General features: G+C 42.5%; 1 protein-coding gene and 1 long non-coding RNA gene across 2 annotated transcripts in view; one reads left to right on the plus strand and one right to left on the minus strand.

The window, feature by feature from the left end:
- The window catches only part of LOC143730857 (uncharacterized), a 160,113-nt gene that overhangs the window by 118,307 nt on the left and 19,306 nt on the right, over positions 1 to 22,500 (minus strand). The window lies entirely within an intron of this gene.
- Positions 1 to 22,500, plus strand: part of LOC143730842 (solute carrier family 12 member 9) — a 58,917-nt gene that overhangs the window by 22,897 nt on the left and 13,520 nt on the right. Inside the window, exons 7-8 of the mRNA XM_077221402.1 lie at positions 7,934 to 8,091; positions 10,236 to 10,318. Coding sequence (XP_077077517.1) covers positions 7,934 to 8,091; positions 10,236 to 10,318 — 241 coding nt within the window. The remainder of the gene's footprint in view (positions 1 to 7,933; positions 8,092 to 10,235; positions 10,319 to 22,500) is intronic.

Consider the following 22,500-nt stretch of genomic DNA (forward strand, 5'->3'; position numbering starts at 1 on the left):
TTGGAAAAAAGTTATTAATTTATTTCATTTATATACATATATATATATATTAGCCGTTCTGGAGAGAACCATGATGTCATTATCCTCAGTTCTCACATGTGACCCTGGACCCCAAAAAAAAAGTCATATGGGTCAATCTTTTTAAATCGAGAAATATACATATGAACAGGACAATATTTGGCCGAGATAAAACTATTGAAAATCTGGAATCGGAGGATGCAAAAAAATCTAAACATTGAGAAAATCTTCTTTAAAGTTGTGCATTTATCTTCATGATTGTGCTGGATTCACACACAAAAATAGATGTTTTATATATTTACGGTAAAATTTACTAAATATCTTCATGGAAATGTATCTTTACTTTAATATCCTAATGATTTTTGGCATAAAAGAAAAATCGATCATTTTGACCCGTACAGTGTATTGTTGGCGTTTGTATAGTGATCCAGGCTCACGTATAATGGTGTTAATGCAGGCGGATCAATAATATTGTTGAATATTAAATTACAGTATACAGTAGTTTGTCTTTGTTGCCAGGTCAAGTGTAGTTAAGTTTTCTAATCACATACTGTACATAAATATGTAAATAATAGCATATTTTCAGTTCAAAATGGTTACATTTCATAAAGTTGAGTAGTTTTCATCACTGGATGTTGAACATTTCTTTTTGAATGTACAAAATCACGGTTAGTGAAATATTATTAAATTAAACAATGGCTTAATTTAAGGCAAAAACAATGAGTTCATTAAAGTAATGAATACTTGTTTGTTAACATGATTGATGTTTAGAAAATGTAGCGTTGGTGCATATTGTGGTGCAGCTGCTGTTCATAACATTAATCAATGACAATCATGTGCATTTTATCTGATATAAGTATATATTATAATTGTATAAGGTTAGGAGATGCATTATATGAATATATATCATCGAGTAAATACATGCGTCTTTAATATAGATGTATATATCAAGTGGGGGGGGCAATTTTGTTTATTTCTAATGATCGGGGAGACTTGTGTTCCTCAATGCCTCTGTTGTTTACAGCCCTGCGAGTGATAGAGATGGATGGAGTGATAAAGACAGAGAGCTTGTTAGTTATTGATCGCTCGTAATGATCCTCCTCCACTCGCCTCACAGGAGCGTTTAACTCTACATCGTTTAACTCTACAGCCGTTAACAGGGGCGTTTAACTCTACAGCCGTTAACAAGGGCGTTTAACTCTACAGCCGTTAACAGGGGCGTTTAACTCTACAGCGTTTAACTCTACAGCCGTTAACAGGGGCGTTTAACTCTACAGCCGTTAACAGGGGCGTTTAACTCTACAGCCGTTAACAGGGGCGTTTAACTCTACAGCCGTTAACAGGGGCGTTTAACTCTACAGCCGTTAACAGGGGCGTTTAACTCTACAGCGTTTAACTCTACAGCGTTTAACTCTACAGCCGTTAAAGGGAGCATTTAACTCTACAGCGTTTAACTCTACAGCGTTTAACTCTACAGTCGTTAACAAGGGCGTTTAACTCTACAGCCGTTAACTGGGGCGTTTAACTCTACAGTGTTTAACTCTACAGCCGTTAACAGGGGCGTTTAACTCTACAGCGTTTAACTCTACAGCCGTTAAAGGGAGCATTTAACTCTACAGCGTTTAACTCTACATCGTTTAACTATACAGCCGTTAACAGGAGCGTTTAACTCTAAAGCCGTTAACAGGGGCGTTTAACTCTACAGCGTTTAACTCTACAGCCGTTAACAGGGGCGTTTAACTCTACAGCCGTTAACAAGGGCGTTTAACTCTACAGCCGTTAACAGGGGCGTTTAACTCTACAGCGTTTTACTCTACAGCCGTTAACAGGGGCGTTTAACTCTACAGCCGTTAACAGGGGCGTTTAACTCTACAGCCGTTAACAGGGGCGTTTAACTCTACAGCCGTTAACAGGGGCGTTTAACTCTACAGCCGTTAACAGGGGCGTTTAACTCTACAGCCGTTAACAGGGGCGTTTAACTCTACAGCCGTTAACAGGGGCGTTTAACTCTACAGCCGTTAACAGGGGCGTTTAACTCTACAGCGGTTAACTCTACAGCGTTTAACTCTACAGCGTTTAACTCTACAGTCGTTAACAAGGGCGTTTAACTCTACAGCCGTTAACAGGGGCGTTTAACTCTACAGCGTTTAACTCTACAGCCGTTAACAGGGGCGTTTAACTCTACAGCCGTTAACAGGGGCGTTTAACTCTACAGCCGTTAACAGGGGCGTTTAACTCTACAGCGTTTAACTCTACAGCGTTTAACTCTACAGCCGTTAAAGGGAGCATTTAACTCTACAGCGTTTAACTCTACAGCGTTTAACTCTACAGTCGTTAACAGGGGCGTTTAACTCTACAGCCATTAACAGGGGCGTTTAACTCTACAGAGTTTAACTCTACAACCGTTAACAGGGGCGTTTAACTCTACAGCGTTTAACTCTACAGCCGTTAACAGGGGCGTTTAACTCTACAGCGTTTAACTCTACAGCCGTTAAAGGGAGCATTTAATTCTACAGCGCTTAACTCTACATCGTTTAACTCTACAGCCGTTAACAGGAGCGCTTAACTCTACAGCCGTTAACAGGGGCGTTTAACTCTACAGCGTTTAACTCTACTGCCGTTAACAGGGGCGTTTAACTCTACAGCGTTTAACTCTACAGCAGTTAACAGGGGCGTTTAACTCTACAGCGTTTAACTCTACAGTCGTTAACAGGGGCGTTTAACTCTACAGCGTTTAACTCTACAGCCGTTAACAGGGGCGTTTAACTCTACAGCCGTTAACAGGGGCGTTTAACTCTACAGCCGTTAACAGGGGTGTTTAACTCTACAGCGTTTAACTCTACAGTCGTTAACAGGAGCGTTTAACTCTACAGCCGTTAACAGGGGCGTTTAACTCTACAGCGTTTAACTCTACAGCCGTTAACAGGGGCGTTTAACTCTACAGCGTTTAACTCTACAGCCGTTAACAGGGGCGTTTAACTCTACAGCGTTTAACTCTACAGCAGTTAACAGGGGCGTTTAACTCTACAGCGTTTAACTTTACAGCGTTTAACTCTACAGTCGTTAACAGGGGCGTTTAACTCTACAGCGTTTAACTCTACAGACGTTAACAGGGGCGTTTAACTCTACAGCCGTTAACAGGGGCGTTTAACTCTACAGCCGTTAACAGGGGCGTTTAACTCTACAGCCGTTAACAGGGGCGTTTAACTCTACAGCCGTTAACAGGGGCGTTTAACTCTACAGCCGTTAACAGGGGCGTTTAACTCTACAGCCGTTAACAGGGGCGTTTAACTCTACAGCGTTTAACTCTACAGCGTTTAACTCTACAGCCGTTAAAGGGAGCATTTAACTCTACAGCGTTTAACTCTACAGCGTTTAACTCTACAGTCGTTAACAAGGGCGTTTAACTCTACAGCCGTTAACAGGGGCGTTTAACTCTACAGTGTTTAACTCTACAGCCGTTAACAGGGGCGTTTAACTCTACAGCGTTTAACTCTACAGCCGTTAACAGGGGCGTTTAACTCTACAGCCGTTAACAAGGGCGTTTAACTCTACAGCCGTTAACAGGGGCGTTTAACTCTACAGCGTTTTACTCTATAGCCGTTAACAGGGGCGTTTAACTCTACAGCCGTTAACAGGGGCGTTTAACTCTACAGCCGTTAACAGGGGCGTTTAACTCTACAGCCGTTAACAGGGGCGTTTAACTCTACAGCCGTTAACAGGGGCGTTTAACTCTACAGCCGTTAACAGGGGCGTTTAACTCTACAGCCGTTAACAGGGGCGTTTAACTCTACAGCGGTTAACTCTACAGCGTTTAACTCTACAGCGTTTAACTCTACAGTCGTTAACAAGGGCGTTTAACTCTACAGCCGTTAACAGGGGCGTTTAACTCTACAGCGTTTAACTCTACAGCCGTTAACAGGGGCGTTTAACTCTACAGCCGTTAACAGGGGCGTTTAACTCTACAGCCGTTAACAGGGGCGTTTAACTCTACAGCGTTTAACTCTACAGCGTTTAACTCTACAGCCGTTAAAGGGAGCATTTAACTCTACAGCGTTTAACTCTACAGCGTTTAACTCTACAGTCGTTAACAGGGGCGTTTAACTCTACAGCCATTAACAGGGGCGTTTAACTCTACAGAGTTTAACTCTACAACCGTTAACAGGGGCGTTTAACTCTACAGCGTTTAACTCTACAGCCGTTAACAGGGGCGTTTAACTCTACAGCGTTTAACTCTACAGCCGTTAAAGGGAGCATTTAACTCTACAGCGCTTAACTCTACATCGTTTAACTCTACAGCCGTTAACAGGAGCGTTTAACTCTACAGCCGTTAACAGGGGCGTTTAACTCTACAGCGTTTAACTCTACTGCCGTTAACAGGGGCGTTTAACTCTACAGCGTTTAACTCTACAGCAGTTAACAGGGGCGTTTAACTCTACAGCGTTTAACTCTACAGTCGTTAACAGGGGCGTTTAACTCTACAGCGTTTAACTCTACAGCCGTTAACAGGGGCGTTTAACTCTACAGCCGTTAACAGGGGCGTTTAACTCTACAGCCGTTAACAGGGGTGTTTAACTCTACAGCGTTTAACTCTACAGTCGTTAACAGGAGCGTTTAACTCTACAGCCGTTAACAGGGGCGTTTAACTCTACAGCGTTTAACTCTACAGCCGTTAACAGGGGCGTTTAACTCTACAGCGTTTAACTCTACAGCCGTTAACAGGGGCGTTTAACTCTACAGCGTTTAACTCTACAGCAGTTAACAGGGGCGTTTAACTCTACAGCGTTTAACTTTACAGCGTTTAACTCTACAGTCGTTAACAGGGGCGTTTAACTCTACAGCGTTTAACTCTACAGCCGTTAACAGGGGCGTTTAACTCTACAGCCGTTAACAGGGGCGTTTAACTCTACAGTGTTTAACTCTACAGCCGTTAACAGGGGCGTTTAACTCTACAGCCGTTAACAGGGGTGTTTAACTCTACAGCGTTTAACTCTACAGCCGTTAAAGGGAGCGTTTAACTCTACAGCGTTTAACTCTACAGCCGTTAACAGGGGCGTTTAACTCTACAGCGTTTAACTCTAGAGCCGTTAACAGGAGCATCTAACTCTACAGCGTTTAACTCTACAGCCGTTAAAGGGAGCATTTAACTCTACAGCGTTTAACTCTACATCGTTTAACTATACAGCCGTTAACAGGAGCGTTTAACTCTAAAGCCGTTAACAGGGGCGTTTAACTCTACAGCGTTTAACTCTACAGCCGTTAACAGGGGCGTTTAACTCTACAGCGTTTAACTCTACAGCGTTTAACTCTACAGTCGTTAACAGGGGCGTTTAACTCTACAGCCGTTAACAGGGGCGTTTAACTATACAGCGTTTAACTCTACAGCCGTTAACAGGGGCGTTTAACTCTACAGCCGTTAACAGGGGCGTTTAACTCTACAGCGTTTAACTCTACAGCCGTTAACAGGGGCGTTTAACTCTACAGCGTTTAACTCTACAGCTGTTAACAGGGGCGTTTAACTCTACAGCCGTTAACTCTACAGCGTTTAACTCTACAGCCGTTAACAGGGGCGTTTAACTCTACAGCGTTTAACTCTACAGCCGTTAACAGGGGCGTTTAACTCTACAACTGTTGCGGTTTTCATTTGTGTGTCAACCATTGTGCCACCTTGTGTTCACTTATAATGAAATTTCCAAAAATGTTAATGACTTTTGATTACATTAGCTTATTGTAATGAAGTAATATTGTAATGGGATGTTCCGAGAATTTGCATACCAATTTTGCCAAAATCGGAAGAACTTACTGTCCGCCATTTTTATTTTTGTATAAAAACCTACTTTTTCCAATTTTCATCAAAATGTAACCTTATCTTCAGATCATGTAAGCAAAAAGTTATGGATTTGGTTTAGTTTAGTTCCTTTATTGTCCACAAGTGTAAATTTGACTTTGGCTTCACTATACACCACACACAAGGACACCAGCACAACATAAACATATACATAAAAATATAAAACAATTAAGACAATATTATTCCCATATGTACATATAAAATCTATGCATACATATCCACCCATTTCATGTTCATATCTTCTCAACATTTAAAATTCTAATTGCAGTTGGTACAAATGCTATCTGGTATACATTGCTACTTGCTTGTCCAAATTTCATGTCAATAGACGAAACTGTTTTCGGCAACAAAGTTGAGGCATGATGCCAAAGTGACTCTTAGGTTGTAACTCTGCAATGCTTTGACATATTGTCACACAACTTTGCATGTGTCATTGTCACCTAACTCTGACCACACCACATCAATTTGGTCACAGCGCCACCTATTGGTCGGAATTGCTAAACCATTAAATCAAATTACTAGTGATTGTATTTAAGATTTTTCAGCCATTTTGCCTTGAATTTTCTTAATATGTCTTCAATTGCTCATTCTTGCAGTTGGTCTGATGCTTAGCCCCTTAATTGCTGCTTGCAGCTATATTTGTTATTATTATTATTATTGATGGCCGCCACTACTGAACTGACCACAGCTTTTAATATATGATCATGAATCAGATGCATTGCCTGTAAAAGGAGTCCAATATAGTGCACTATGCAACTGCGCCGAGAATACAGTGCACACTAAAGTTTGTGCGTTTGCTTTCACAAATGTGCAGTAGACTGGTCATGTGAGCGCAGGTATCTTCAGTCCGATTGGTAGTGGATGCGTCACATGGCTGCTCATTTGCATAAAGTTATTCTGACCTGTAATGGTGCCTGAATCATAATCATACACTGTTGGGTCGTTGGCCTGAGGAGAACTGAGACTGAGTCTGGTTTTACTGATGGAGTTCTGGTTCCACTGTCGCCTTTTTCGCTTTTTTTCGCCTTTGTCGCCATTGGCTTTTGCCTTGCTTGGTTGGGAATATTTAATTTAATATTCAACAATATTATTGCTCTCCTGCATTGACAGCGTTATATGAGAACTAAGCTGAGCTGGACGAAGACATCACGGTTTTCTACAGAACGGCTGTATATATAAATAAACTAAATTAATAACTTTTTTCCAACAAAAATGAACCATTACTGAACTTACTTAAGCTGCACTGTGACGCTATTTTCTTCTAGACACAAACTGTTGCATTATTTTCCTGTTATCTCTGTAAAGCTTCTTTGAAACACTCTGTACTGTAAAAAGTGCTATATAAATAAAGGTAAGGTGACTTGACTTAACAGCAAACCTGGTCTGAGTCTCTTTTCAGAAATCACATCAGAATTAATTTCGTTCCCATCATACAGACCGATAATCACCTGATCAATACGCCAAAACTGTCTCTGTCACACTGCTTTTCTAATAGTTTTGTTTGTTTGCAGCTGACAATATTTACATTCATTCTGTTCCTGTAACCAGAATTAATACCTAATATGAGATATGAGCTCGCGCACGGATGGACGGGCGATTGACAGTTTCTATTTTCTGCAGACTTGTTAACTCGCATGTGTGCGAGAGATAGACAGACGAGAGCGAGCGAGACAGACGCTTTTCTAGTGAAATAATTGTGTGTTCAGATCTGCGGTTGGTCTGTATAATACTTAATAGAGCTGGATGATGCTATTAAACCCGCTCGAGCTGAAAGACGGCGTGAGGAGGGTTTCAACCAGAGACTTCTATCTTGTGTTTTTACTCAAGTCTCTGATTTCTTAGAATGCATTAGGTTTCATTACTTGATTTGATTTGATTCTCTGTCATTAATTACTACTTTCTTTCTTCTGTGCAAAATTTGTCCATACAATAGAAGTCAATGGGATCCAAAATCTTTTTTATTTTACATAAACCCAATCGTCATATGGTTTTGAAATGTCTTGAGAATGAAGAATTGATGATAATTTCCCCATGTTCTCACGAAGGCTGTGCTCTGTCTCTCTTTAGGGTTCTCCTGCAGAAAGATTATGGTTTTCTGCGAGACATTAACGTCTGGCACCCCTTCGTGACCATCGGAGTGTATTCCTCGACTCTCTCCGCTGCCATGAGCAATCTGATCGGAGCGTCCCGGATCCTGTACGCTCTGGCGCGGGACGACCTGTTCGGTGAGTGAACGCACAACACATCTGATCATGTCACCTACAAACTGTTGTGTTCTCCTTTATTATAACCTTTTTTATCTCGCCACTCCCCCTAATGAGCCACATTTGCATAAACATGTAACTTTGGCCCTCTCATGCTGGTAAACAGCCCAGTGTTAATATACAGTCTGAATCTATTGAAACACATTCAGCTTGTATTTCACCCCCCAAAATATATATAATACAAATACTAGACAATATTCATTCCTAAAAATGTGTATGTATGTATATATATATATATATATTATACTGTGTATATATATTGATTATTAATGAATATTATGTCTAGTATTTGTTGTGCTGCACTGTTGTGTGTATATATAATTACATTTAATTATAAATAAATAAATGTCAATTTATATACTTTTGTAATATATTATAAATGTGTGTGTGTTATTAATACATATGTATAGTATTTGTTGTAGGGATGGCCCGATACTGATACTGGCATCGGGGATCGGGTCGATACTGTCCTCATATACTCGTACTCGTACTCATAATAATTCGCCGATACCACGCCCCGATACCACGCCCCGATACCACGCCCCGATACCACGCCCCGATACCACGCCCCGATACCACGCCCCGATACCACGCCCCGATACCACGTATATTTTGCGAAACGAAACTGGCCGCCGCGAGTGCTTTGTCGAGGTGAACTGAGGCATAGGGACGTGGCACTAGATCTGATGGCCGAGTGCGAGCGCGGGCGGTAATGACCTCACTCTGTGTGTGCGGGAGAATAAAACGATTCGCGGGACTCCCGCAAACTAGAAATATCCATGAATAAAACATATTAAAGGGATAGTTCAGCCAAAAATGAAAATTCTGTCAGTAATTACTCTCCCTCATGTTGTTCAACCCCGTAAGACCTTCGTTCATCTTCGGAACACGAATTAAGATATTTTTGATTAAATCTGAGAGCTGGATCACTCCTCCATAGGCTTCTAAAGGATTTAAACTTGCCGGCCTCGAAAAGTTATTAAAGACATCGTTAAAATAGTCCAAGTGACTACAGTGGCTCAATCTTAAGTTTATCAAGCGACGAGAATACTTTTTGTGCGCAAAATCAAACATAAATAACGACTTTATTTCAACTTTACATTTCCTTCTCGGTTGGCTTCTAGTCAGTTAACTTACTGTAAGTTAAGTGTAAGTTTTATATAATGAGCATCATGTGTTTGTTGTTCTGTAAGCATGTGATCTCTGAGAGGTTCAGTCCATTAAAGGGATAGTTCACCCAAATATGAAAATACTGTCATTACTCCTCATGTTATTCCAAACCCCATGAGACTTTGTTTATCTTCAGAACACATGAAGATCTTTTAAAAAGTTCATAAAGAGATTGTAAAACTAATCCATATCATTTGAGCAGTTTAGTCCAAATCTTCTAAAGAGACTCGATCGCTGATGAAAAGATTTATTTTAGGCTTTTAATCACATCCATCAACTCATACATCAGTGGTAAACGGTAAACGGAAGCTCAGGCATGTTTACTCGACAACATGCGGTTCATTCCCGTGTAAACCGGTTCGGTTGAGCTTTTGTGCATGTTCGCTGATCAATGTTTATATGTGAATAAAAGTCTAAATGAAATCTCTTCATTATATAAAGCGATCGAGTCTCTTCAGAAAATTGGGCCCAAACCGCTCGATCCATATGGACTATTTTTACGATCTCTTTATGAACTTTTTGAAGCATCAAAGTGGTAGTTGCGTATCTGTCAATGGAGGAACAGAATGCTCTCAGATTACATCGAAAAGATCTTCATTTGTGTTTTGAAGATAAACGAAAGTCTAACAGGTTCTTGACGATATAAGGGTGAGTAAATAATGACAGTATTTTTTTATTTTTGGGTGAACTATCCCTTTAACCTGTGTGTGTGTGTGTGTGTGTGTGTGTGAGTGTTTGTGTCTATATGTGTTCAGCATGTTGAGTATTGCCCCGGTTCATTTCTCCTGTGATGGATGAATGAATGTTCTCAGGATAAATATCTTCATGTAAGAGTGATTGATTCTCCTGCTGTTGTTCGGTTTATTCACCTTCAGCTTTCATGTGTAAATATGAGTATATGTATTCAGTCAGAGATCATATCTTCTCTCTCTCAGGAAAGGCTCTGTCTCCAGCCAAACGCACATCTGGCAGTGGGAACCCCTGGGTGTCCGTTCTCTTCTCCTGGTTTATCGTACAGGTGATGATTTCAAATCACTTTATGCATAATTCAATTCACATTTATTCGTGTAGCACTTTTCACAATACACATCATTTCAAAGCAGCAGAAAATGCACGAGTCCACATTACAGTGATCTGTTATCAGAGGAAACTGTCTAAGTTATGTATTTCAGAAATGTAATTATACAAAACCACAGAATAGAGTATAATAGAGTGATTGTCAATCATCTTACATTAATTAATATGTTTAATATGTATCTGTCTTTAGACTGTTTGCGTTATGATATTATTAGTTATAAATAACTGTTTATAATTGCTCCTCCTACATTTAAGAAGCCCCTCCCACATTCAACGAATGACAAAGTTACATCGATACTGATAGTCAAGTCTCCTTCATTTATACAGCGCTTTTAACAATATGGACTGTTTCAAAGCAGCTTTACAGTGATAATAGGAGATTACAGTAACAGAGATTGTTTTGTCTTTACAGCAGATCTAGAATAAAGTTATTGTCCAGCTAAAGTTAGTTTTTATTGATTCATTTCCGTTGTAAAGATCATTAGTTATTAACTTAGTGTGCTAACGACACCGTTTTAACAGAAAACAGAAACTTTTAATGTGTTCTGGCCGTTCATTTACACAACAACAGTGTAAGGTCGAGAACGCAAACCCTGAAACAGATTTCGAGGTGCAAGTTTTGAAAAATGTTGCAAATGTTATCATCTCCGTTCAAACTTCAAAAACGTGAATCTGTGAAAGTGGTGACGGCGTGCACATGCACATTACGTGTTTAGTCTATAGAGATGCACGTTTTAATATATATGTGTGAAGGCGTGTAGTCTTTCTTTACAAAGTGACATCACCAAATTACTTGGAATTAGTGGTGGGCGATATAGCCTCAAAATTCTATCACGATATTTCAAGAATATTTGCGATAATGATATTTATGACGATATCGACATTTTTTTTGTTGTTGTTGAAAATTTTCTTATTATGTTTATCTCGCCTAAATGTTTGCTCACTCATTGCGTTTTTACAATGTGGTAATTTTGTTGTTAAGAGTTTACACAACACAAGGAAGCTTGATTTCAATCTTTGAATTAAATGTTAAATGTGTGTAGGTCTAACACCAGTATTCAGAAATACTACAGAAACATAATAAAGTAATCAAATGTAAAATAACACATAGTCTTTTAGTTCTGTTTCCTGATTAAATTAAATACATAGGCTAATAATTCTCATTCATTACAATTAAAGCTATCTTTTGTTGTTTTGACGACAACATTAATGAGACGCATAGCCTATGGCTGCGTCACTTTTACAGCTAGTGCACGGATCCATTGCTGTTTTCATTATACTGTCTGTCACACTGTCACATGCGTTTTATACATAACCGACTGTGTTTATGAGTATACTTACCAAGACCGGAAGTTTTACACAATTTTGCGTTTTCCCCCCATTAAAGCGATATAATCGAAAAATAACTTTAGTTTCTCGCGAGCTGTAGGCTACTCTATGTATGCACGCAGTGCAACTCTCTCAGAGAGTGCGCGAGTAGCTTACTGGATAGTTTAAAACCGCTTGAATGTTTAAACTGATAAGAATTAAGAAGACTTGAACATTATAAACTTTAGTTACGATGAACTGATGGCCCGATTGTGCAAGAGACCATTCAGTCATGTCCCGACTCCTAAACGCGCGCGAGAGAAGACGCGCGTCGGCAGCCCCGCTGAACACTCAAGCTGTTTGTGAAATTGCTGAATCGTCATCGGAGGCTGACAGGCTGCTCTCGCGCTCAGACAGGTGTTGTTGTTGTGCGTGCTAGGGAACGTAAATGCGCCATACGTCATTGCGTAGCTATATCATTGATATCGCGATATGACACTTTTTTTATCATGTAAAAATGTATACCGGTATTATCGTGGACGGTATGATATGGCACACCCCTACTTGGAATTTTACTCCATACATACATCAGTATGGAAGAAACAGGGTTTGCCTTGGAGTCGGTCGTTGCTACTTTTCCTCTTATCATGGGAAGTGTTTCATGGGAAGAGTGCTTTGGTTCTCAATTCCCTTTTTTCAGCCATGACCAACGTCATTAACGCTGGGGAGCAAACCAAGTCTGATGGAGAGGGACGTAGGAGGACACATTCTGCCCATAGGAAGGTAACGTGGATATGCACATATGGACTGAAAGGGATTACTAAAAAGGAATCGGCTGATCCCAGTATAGCTCATAAACCCTGAGTCTTGATCGCCCCCCGGTGGCTGATCCCAGTATAGCTCATAAACCCTGAGTCTTGATCGCCCCCCGGTGGCTGATCCCAGTATAGCTCATAAACCCTGAGTCTTGATCGCCCCCCGGTGGCTGGTCCCAGTATAGCTCATAAACCCTGAGTCTCGATCGCCCCACAGTGGCTGATCCCAGTATAGCTCATAAACCCTGAGTCTCCATCGCCCCCCGGTGGCTGGTCCCAGTATAGCTCATAAACCCTGAGTCTCCATCGCCCCCCGGTGGCTGCTCCCAGTATAGCTCATAAACCCTGAGTCTCAATCACCCCCCGTGGCTGATCCCAGTATAGCTCATAAACCCTGAGTCTCGATCGCCCCACGGTGGCTGATCCCAGTATAGCTCATAAACCCTGAGTCTCGATCGCCCCCCGGTGGCTGGTCCCAGTATAGCTCATAAACCCTGAGTCTTGATCGCCCCCCGGTGGCTGATCCCAGTATAGCTCATAAACCCTGAGTCTCCATCGCCCCCCGGTGGCTGCTCCCAGTATAGCTCATAAACCCTGAGTCTCAATCACCCCCCGTGGCTGATCCCAGTATAGCTCATAAACCCTGAGTCTCCATCGCCCCCCGGTGGCTGCTCCCAGTATAGCTCATAAACCCTGAGTCTCAATCGCCCCCCGGTGGCTGATCCCAGTATAGCTCATAAACCCTGAGTCTTGATCGCCCCCCGCTGGCTGGTCCCAGTATAGCTCATAAACCCTGAGTCTCGATCGCCCCACGGTGGCTGATGCCAGTATAGCTCATAAACCCTGAGTCTCAATCACCCCCCGTGGCTGATCCCAGTATAGCTCATAAACCCTGAGTCTCCATCGCCCCCCGGTGGCTGCTCCCAGTATAGCTCATAAACCCTGAGTCTCAATCGCCCCCCGGTGGCTGATCCCAGTATAGCTCATAAACCCTGAGTCTTGATCGCCCCCCGGTGGCTGGTCCCAGTATAGCTCATAAACCCTGAGTCTCGATCGCCCCACGGTGGCTGATCCCAGTATAGCTCATAAACCCTGAGTCTCCATCGCCCCCCGGTGGCTGGTCCCAGTATAGCTCATAAACCCTGAGTCTCCATCGCCCCCCGGTGGCTGCTCCCAGTATAGCTCATAAACCCTGAGTCTCAATCACCCCCCGTGGCTGATCCCAGTATAGCTCATAAACCCTGAGTCTCGATCGCCCCACGGTGGCTGATCCCAGTATAGCTCATAAACCCTGAGTCTCGATTGCCCCCCGGTGGCTGGTCCCAGTATAGCTCATAAACCCTGAGTCTTGATCGCCCCCCGGTGGCTGATCCCAGTATTGCTCATAAACCCTGAGTCTCGTTTGCCCCCCAGTGGCTGGTCCCAGTATAGCTCATAAACCCTGAGTCTCGATCGCCCCCCGGTGGCTGGTCCCAGTATAGCTCATAAACCCTGAGTCTCGATCGCCCCACGGTGGCTGATCCCAGTATAGCTCATAAACCCTGAGTCTCGATTGCCCCCCGGTGGCTGGTCCCAGTATAGCTCATAAACCCTGAGTCTTGATCGCCCCCCGGTGGCTGATCCCAGTATTGCTCATAAACCCTGAGTCTCCATCGCCCCACGGTGGCTGGTCCCAGTATAGCTCATAAACCCTGAGTCTCCATCGCCCCCCGGTGGCTGTTCCCAGTATAGCTCATAAACCCTGAGTGTCGATCGCCCGCCGGTGGCTGGTCCCAGTATAGCTCATAAACCCTGAGTCTCGATCGCCCCCCGGTGGCTGGTCCCAGTATGGCTCATAAACCCTGAGTCTCGATCGCCCCCCGGTGGCTGATCCCAGTATAGCTCATAAACCCTGAGTCTCGATCGCCCCCCGGTGGCTGGTCCCAGTATAGCTCATAAACCCTGAGTCTCGATCGCCCCCCGGTGGCTGATCCCAGTATAGCTCATAAACCCTGAGTCTCGATCGCCCCCCGGTGGCTGGTCCCAGTATAGCTCATAAACACTGAGTCTCGATCGCCCCCCGGTGGCTGGTCCCAGTATAGCTCATAAACCCTGAGTCTCGATCGCCCCCCGGTGGCTGGTCCCAGTATAGCTCATAAACCCTCAATCTTGATCGCCCCCCGGTGGCTGGTCCCAGTATAGCTCATAAACCCTCAATCTCGATCGCCCCCCGGTGGCTGGTCCCAGTATAGCTCATAAACCCTCAATCTTGATCGCCCCCCGGTGGCTGGTCCCAGTATAGCTCATAAACCCTCAGTCTGAATCGCCCCCCGGTGGCTGATCCCAGTATAGCTCATAAACCCCGCCCTCTCCGTGTAGTCTAGGACGCGAGGGAAGCTAAACAATCAAATTACACTTCAAATACATTTTTAACAGACAGCAGACTAACGGCTAGTAGTGACATCATTGGCAATCCACCTGTCACTCAAGTGGCCACGCCCCTAATTATGTAGAACTTTAAGGCTTATTATAATTTAAAGTTTTTAATTAGAGTTATGAAAAAATTAATCTCCCTCACAGTTGTCTCGAATGGCAAAATTAGCTGTAGTCAAGTCAAGTCACCTTTATTTATATAGCGCTTTTTACAATACAAATTGTTTCAAAGCAGCTTTACAGAGATAACTGGAAAGTAAAATTGTAATAGTATTGTTAAATTCAAAATTAAATGTTAAATGTCCCCAACTAAGCAAGCCAAAAGCCAATGGCGAATAAAGGTGAAAAAAGGCGACAGTGGCAAGGAACCAAAACTCCATCAGTTACAGAATGGAGAAAAAAAACCTTGGGAGAACCCAGGCTCAGTCGGGGGGCCAGTCCTCCTTTGGCCAACAAACAATCAGTGTATGATTAGGATTTAGGTGGCATAATAGGTTAGAAGTCAGATTGGATCAGAACTTTCACAATATTTATCCAGTTCATCTGGTTAGGGGTCGGAGTCATCACGCCGGTATGGAGATGAGTTTGTTGAGGTGTCCATGAGGCCTTCACAGTGTTGATGAGGCTGGCACTTCAGGGATGCGTTGTCGTCGTGTCCATGTGATGGTCCTTCCTCAGATCTGGATATGGCCTGGATCCGGCGGTTTGCGGTAAACCTCGGGATAAACAGAGAGAATAATATTAGCCTAGACGCCATCCTTCTTATGATGTACAAAGTACATCAGGATTTATGGGAAGTGTTCCTGGTTCCGGCTGATCTAAACTATGCAGCCTAACATTGAATTATAGCAATCTATAATGTGTTATTCAATTCAATTCAATTCAATTCAAATTTATTTGTATAGCGCTTTTCACAATACACATTGTCTCAAAGCAGCTTTACAGAAATTGCATTTTGGAAATGTACATAGAAAAATACAGTTAGTTAATCAAGTATTAATTTATGGCATAACATATCGCCGGCTTTGAGTCGTCTCTTCACAGGCGTCGACTCGTCTCTTCACAGGCGTTGGGGCATCTGAAGTCTCCGTGAGAGGCTGGATACAAACTGGAGCTGACGAACGCTATTTACCTCGGGACTAGCGTCCCGAGATAACAGCAGAAAGGCAGATGGGAAATAATTAGCATAGCTGATGTTCATAATGTTAATGCATTCGAACCGATTCAGCAGTATCAAAGGTTAAGCATTAAGTGAATGCTTGGTTAAAGAGATGCGTCTTTAGTCTAGTTTTAAACTGGGACAGCGAGTCTGAGGCTCGTACAATATCAGGAAGGCTATTCCAGAGTTTAGGAGCTAAATGCGAGAACGCCCTCCCTCCTTTAGTGGACTTAGATATCCTAGGAATGACCAGAAGCCTCGAATTTAGTGATCTTAAAGAGCGCGATGGATTGTATGGCGATAGAAGGTCTGTTAAATACACAGGAGCTAAACCATTTAGGGCTTTATAGGTCAGTAGGAATACTTTGTAATTGATACGTAACTTAATAGGTAACCAGTGTAGAGATGATAAAATAGGTGTTATATGATCATATTTTCTTGATCTAGTAAGAACTCTAGCAGCTGCATTTTGCACTAACTGTAGCTTGTTAATTGAGGATGTAGGACAGCCAGCTAATAAAGCATTACAGTAATCTAGTCTCGAGGTCATGAAAGCATGAACTAACTTTTCTGCATCAGAAACAGATAGCATGTTGCGTAGCTTAGCAATGTTTCTAAGGTGGAAAAAGGCTGTTCTTGTAATATATGAAATATGATTTTCGAAAGTCAAGTTGCGGTCTAGTATAACACCCAGGTCTTTTACTGTAGTGGATAAAGTAACAGGACATCCTTCTAAATTAAAGTTGTATTGTAAGGGATTTTGTGGGTAGTTTTTTGGACCAATAAGTAGTACCTCCGTTTTATCTGAATTTAATAGCAGGAAATTACACGTCATCCAGCATTTTATATCATTTAGACACTCTGTCAATTTAGATAAGTTAGTGTTTTCATCTGGTCGTGATGAGATATATAATTGAGTGTCATCAGCATAACAGTGGAAATTAATTCCATGTTTTCTTATAATATTACCAAGTGGCAGCATATATATTGAGAATAGCAGAGGGCCTAACACCGATCCTTGCGGCACTCCATAGTCTACTGACGTTATCTTTGATTTTTCCCCATTTAGACAGACAAAATGGTAACGGTCTGATAAGTAAGATCTAAACCAGCTTAATGCCTGTCCCTGAACACCAGTGTAGTTTTGTAGTCGATCCAGGAGTATTTTATGATCGATAGTGTCGAACGCAGCGCTTAGATCGAGTAGAACTAGTATTGAGATACAGCCTTGGTCAGAAGCTAAAAGTAAATCATTTGTAATTTTAACTAGCGCAGTTTCTGTGCTATGATGCGGTCTGAATCCCGACTGGAATTTTTCATAGATATCATTTTCTTGTAAGAAAGAGCACAATTGAGCGGACACAATTTTTTCTAGTATTTTAGACATAAATGGAAGATTTGAGATGGGTCTGTAATTTGCTAAGTTATTTGGATCTAATTGCGGTTTCTTAATGAGAGGTTTTATTACTGCCAGCTTGAATATTTTTGGAACATGACCTAAAAATAAAGACGAGTTAATAATATTAAGAAGAGGCTCTTCGACTACAGGTAACACTTCTTTCAGTAGTTTAGTGGGTATTGGATCTAATAAACATGTTGTTGGTTTCGATGCAATGATAAGTTTATTTAGCTCTTCCTGTCCTATAGTTGTAAATCGGTGTAGTTGTTCTAGAGGGGCCATAATTGAAGCTGAATCATAAGACATCATAGAGGATTGTATATTTACAATTGTGTTTCGGATGCTTTCTATTTTCTCATTGAAGTAATTCATAAAATCATTACTACTATATTGTAATGGAATATTTTGCTCTGGTGATGTTTGTTTATTTGTTAGTCTAGCCACGGTGTTGAATAAAAACCTTGGATTATTTTGGTTATTTTCTATTAGTTTGCGGAGATGCTCAGCCCTTGCTGCTTTTAGAGCCTTTTTATAACGTGACATACTGTCTTTCCACGCGATTCTAAAGACCTCTAAATTAGTTTGTTTCCATTTACGCTCTAAGTTACGAGTTTCTCTCTTGATTGCATGCGTAGCACTGTTGTACCATGGTGCTTTAGTTTTCTCTCTTACCTTTTTTAATCTAATTGGTGCAACAATATCTAGTGTACTAGAGAACATGGTGCTCAAACTGCTAGTCATTTCCTCTAGTTCATCTGTTTGTTTGGGTGCACTGCGCAGCTGAGATAGATCAGGTAAGCTATTTGAGAATCTATCTATAGTGGTTGGAAGGATTGTTCTGCCTGGTCGATAACGTTGCGCAACGTGACAAATTTCAGCAGTACGTATTATACAAGTTACCATGTAATGATCAGTGAGATCATCACTTTGCGGTATAATATTTATATCAGTTGGATTGGTTCCATATGATATAATTAAATCTAGTGTATGATTTAGACGATGAGTGGGACCGCTGACGTTTTGCGTGACCCCAAAGGAGTTTAATAAATCTGTAAACGCAGTCCCTAACGCATCATTTGTATTATCTACGTGTATGTTAAAGTCTCCAACAATTACTGCTTTATCGACATTGACCAATAGATCTGAGAGAAAGTATGCAAACTCTTTTAGGAAATCAGCATAGGGCCCTGGAGGTCTATATAGGGTAGCCAAGGCTAGAGATAATATGGATTTGTTTCTTGCATCTAAGAGCGTAACATTTAGCACAAGTACTTCAAACGAATTAAACCTGTGACCTGTTTTCTGAGTAACATTAAGAATATCTCTATAGATTGTTGCAACCCCGCCGCCACGACCGATCAGACGGGGCTCATGCTTATAACAGTATCCTGGTGGAGTGGACTCATTTAGACCGAAATAATCATTTGGTTTAAGCCAGGTTTCAGTAAGGCAAAGTACATCGAAACTATTATCTGTGACCATTTCATTTACAATAACCGCCTTAGGTGTGAGCGATCTAATGTTTAGAAGACCTAGCTTTAGAAATTGTTTTTGTTCACTGATATTTAGATTTTCTGGTTTAATTACAATAAGATTTTTGCTAGATCCTACACTAGATTTATTGTTTGGCCTCACTAAGCGAGGAATAGACACAGTTTCTATATAATGTTCTACACTACTTATATCAATTAAGTTGGGACAGCAAAGACTGTGATTTGGACTTTGACTTACTAGTCATATGGTGTGTAACGTCTTGGAGATGTTGTCGGACAGAACAGCCGCTCCGATTCTGCTGGGGTGCAGGCCATCAGCACGGTAGAGCCTAGGTCGCTCCCAGAACAGATTCCAATTATTTACAAAGAGCAGTTTCTGTTCATTACACCATGACATTAACCATTCATTTAGAGCAAATAATCTACTGAACCTTTCTTGTCCTAGTCGGTACGTGGGAAGCGGTCCAGACACGATGATAGTTGCTTCAGGCGATGTGCTGCGAACCGTCTCGATCAGGCTTCTGTAGTCCTTCTTCAGAACCTCCGTCTGCCGCAGCCTGATGTCGTTCGTCCCGGCGTGTAGGACCACAGCTCCGACGCGCTCGTCACCGTTCAGGATCTCGGGAATCTGTGCGGCGACATCAAGAACACGAGCACCAGGAAAACAGTGAGTGCGCACCTTACGCTTACCTGAGGTAGCACGGACATGACGGACCATGGAAGTGCCGATGATCACGGCGGCGTCACGTTCCGGCTCGCGAAGAGGGGAGAAGCGGTTCCGGGTGGAGATCTCGAAGACCGGGAGGGGGGGGGAAGTCCTTGGTCTGGTCCTGGCTCGTGTCTTCCGCTGTGGGATCACCCAGGGTCCGTGGTGTTGCCTCGGTGCCGGAGTGAATGAAGGCAGAGATGATCGCGTCCTCCTGGGCAGAGAAACGCACGGAGTAGACGAAGTCGGAGTCAAAAAGTTACTAACCACTGACTTGTGAGCATCGGCGCGTGATGTTTCGAGCGTTGATCGCCGATCTCGCAGCTCGGCTTGCTTCACCAGCAGAACGCGGATCTGTTTCTCCACCGACTCCAGCTCCAATCGTACCGAAACCAGCTCGAATGTGTCCTCACCTGCACTCAGAGGTAACGTTAGACACACATCCGATATGTTCGCCATTATAACAGATGAACAGTAAATTAGTAGTGATACTACCAATATCACTACTAATTTAGGACTGAAATGATGGATATAACACGTATCCTTTCAGTCAAACGGGTGTAAAATGAGAGGGTCGATAGGCGCGAGGCCACGCGTGAAATGCTAGCGGGCTAAAGGCTAGTAGCCGAGATTCGGAAAGTTGGATCTAAGTAGCGATATCAAAGCAATCCGATTGTTTTTTATAAGGAATAGTGTCGAGGATAAGTTCACATGATATAAAAATAGAAAGTGCTTGTTTATAAATGAGTGGTAAAGAAGAAAATCAGCGATTAATGAATCAATTCGACGGAGCTCCAAACACAAACACAGATCGCACGCGCATGCGCATGTGTATGCTATGTGTATGAGATGTGTTTTTAGTCCAGATTTGAACCGACAGACTGTGTCTGCGTCCTGTATAGACCAAAAACACTTTTTGCACCAGGCTGAAAAAACATTTTTTCTGCTGTAAAGTTGGCCATTTTAACATGGGATTGACTCGCTTTTGGAGCCTGTCTCTAGTGGCCAGTCGATGAATTGCAGTTTAAGTCTCTTCCGTGTTGGTTTCAACAGAGAGACAGGAAGGTTGCCGCTCGGTGCCAACACGCGTCCATGCAGAGCCAGGGAATAAAAGATCGGGCAGTGGGAGGACCACTGGGAGGCAAACAGGCCTGTACACCCCCGAATCGACTCCCGATCAGCTGTACCACCTGGGAATAGAGTCTCCATTCTTCTGGAAGCAGGAGCTGTCATGACTGGGCGAGTTTAGTCGAACGACGTGAGCTTGCACCGCCTGGTGGTACGCCACCGCTGCAGTGTTGTACTTACCAAGTTATTCCAGAAGCCCGAAGTTGCACACAGCGCCCCAGCCTGTTCTGGAGCATCTGCTGTAACGACAACATGCCTGGGCACTTGTTTTAAGGGCATAGAAAGGCCAGGTTTGAATGTTGATTGTCCCGCACAGAATAATAATAATAAGTTTAATTGATATAGCGCCTTTCCCAAGCTCAAGGACACTTCACAATAACAGTACAAAAAACAATCAGTTCACACATGAATGGACAATAGACATTTGCCCAGTCCGAGCGATTGCAGTTGACTGTAATACAGAGTTATGAAGAATGTTTAAGGAAAACATGTCATGACTGATAATACTGGTTAAACAAATGGGATTTAAGTTTAGACTTGAATTCATGCAGCGTGGTTGTTGTCCTAAGAGCCAAGGGAAGAGAGTTCCATAGCTTAAAAAGCATAAAACGGAAAAAGACCTGCCACCTATAGATGATAGGGGACAGCTTGGCTTACAGAGGAGTTCACGACCAGAGGATCTGAGAGTTCGAGGGGGAATATAAGGAGAGAGTAAGTCAGAAACATAGGAAGGAGCAAGACCATTGAGTGATTTAAAGGTAAGCAGAATAATTTTGTAAGTAATGCGGGATGACACGGGTAGCCAGTGGAGTTTGAACAGAATTGGGGTGATATGAGCGGTTTGTTTGCTGTAAGCTAGTAATCTTGCGGCAGAGTTTTGAATATATTGCAAATGTGAGATAGAATGTGCTGGTAGTCCAGAAAAAATAATATTACAGTAGTCGAGGTGGGATGTGATAAATGCATGTACCAGCGATTCAGCGTCTTTTGGGCTGACATAGGGCCGGAGTTTTGAAAATACGGCGGAGGTGAAAAAATTAAGCTTTGCAGAGTTGACTAATGACAGAGTTGACACAGCGTCGAAGGTCAGTGAAGGGTCAAGAGTGATACCCAAGTTTTTGACAGTGGCAGATGGAATAATTGATGTAGCTTCAAGGTCAAGTCTTGGAGTATTAGTTATAGTTTTTGTTAGAGATGGTGGACCAGTAATTAAAAATTCTGTTTTAGTCAAATTCAAACTGAGAAAATTGCAATTGAGCCAGGTCTTTAATTCATTAATACATGATGATAGTGATGTATTCTGGCGAATTAGAATAGTGTGATGGTCACGGAGTGAGCCGCGGCGCCATGCCCATCCCGGGATTGAGCCGTGGAACCAGTGCTGGAGCGGTCTCATATGCATTACTGCTACACAATTAATCACAATGAAACCGCACGCACCGTGCTTTATAAATAAAGGTGACCTGACTTGACTCGACTTGTTTGAAAACTTACTTTATACAATGAAGTGTCGTTTGCACCATTAAAAGGTGTACTTTGTCTGAAAAGGGTTAAACTCCCCTAATGCACTTGGAGTGGCGCTTATAAGCGGATGATGACTCGGCATATTAAACGGTGGAACTTTTCCAGATGCGTTCCTTATGTCCAAAAACATGCAATGCTTTCAAAAACCCTTTTCCCTCAAAAAACCTGGATGTGTTTCT

Source organism: Siphateles boraxobius, unplaced genomic scaffold (assembly GCF_051911475.1).
Source record: "Siphateles boraxobius isolate OS27281-9 unplaced genomic scaffold, OSU_SipBor_1 82, whole genome shotgun sequence".
In the NCBI taxonomy this organism is placed as follows: Eukaryota; Metazoa; Chordata; class Actinopteri; order Cypriniformes; family Leuciscidae; genus Siphateles; species Siphateles boraxobius.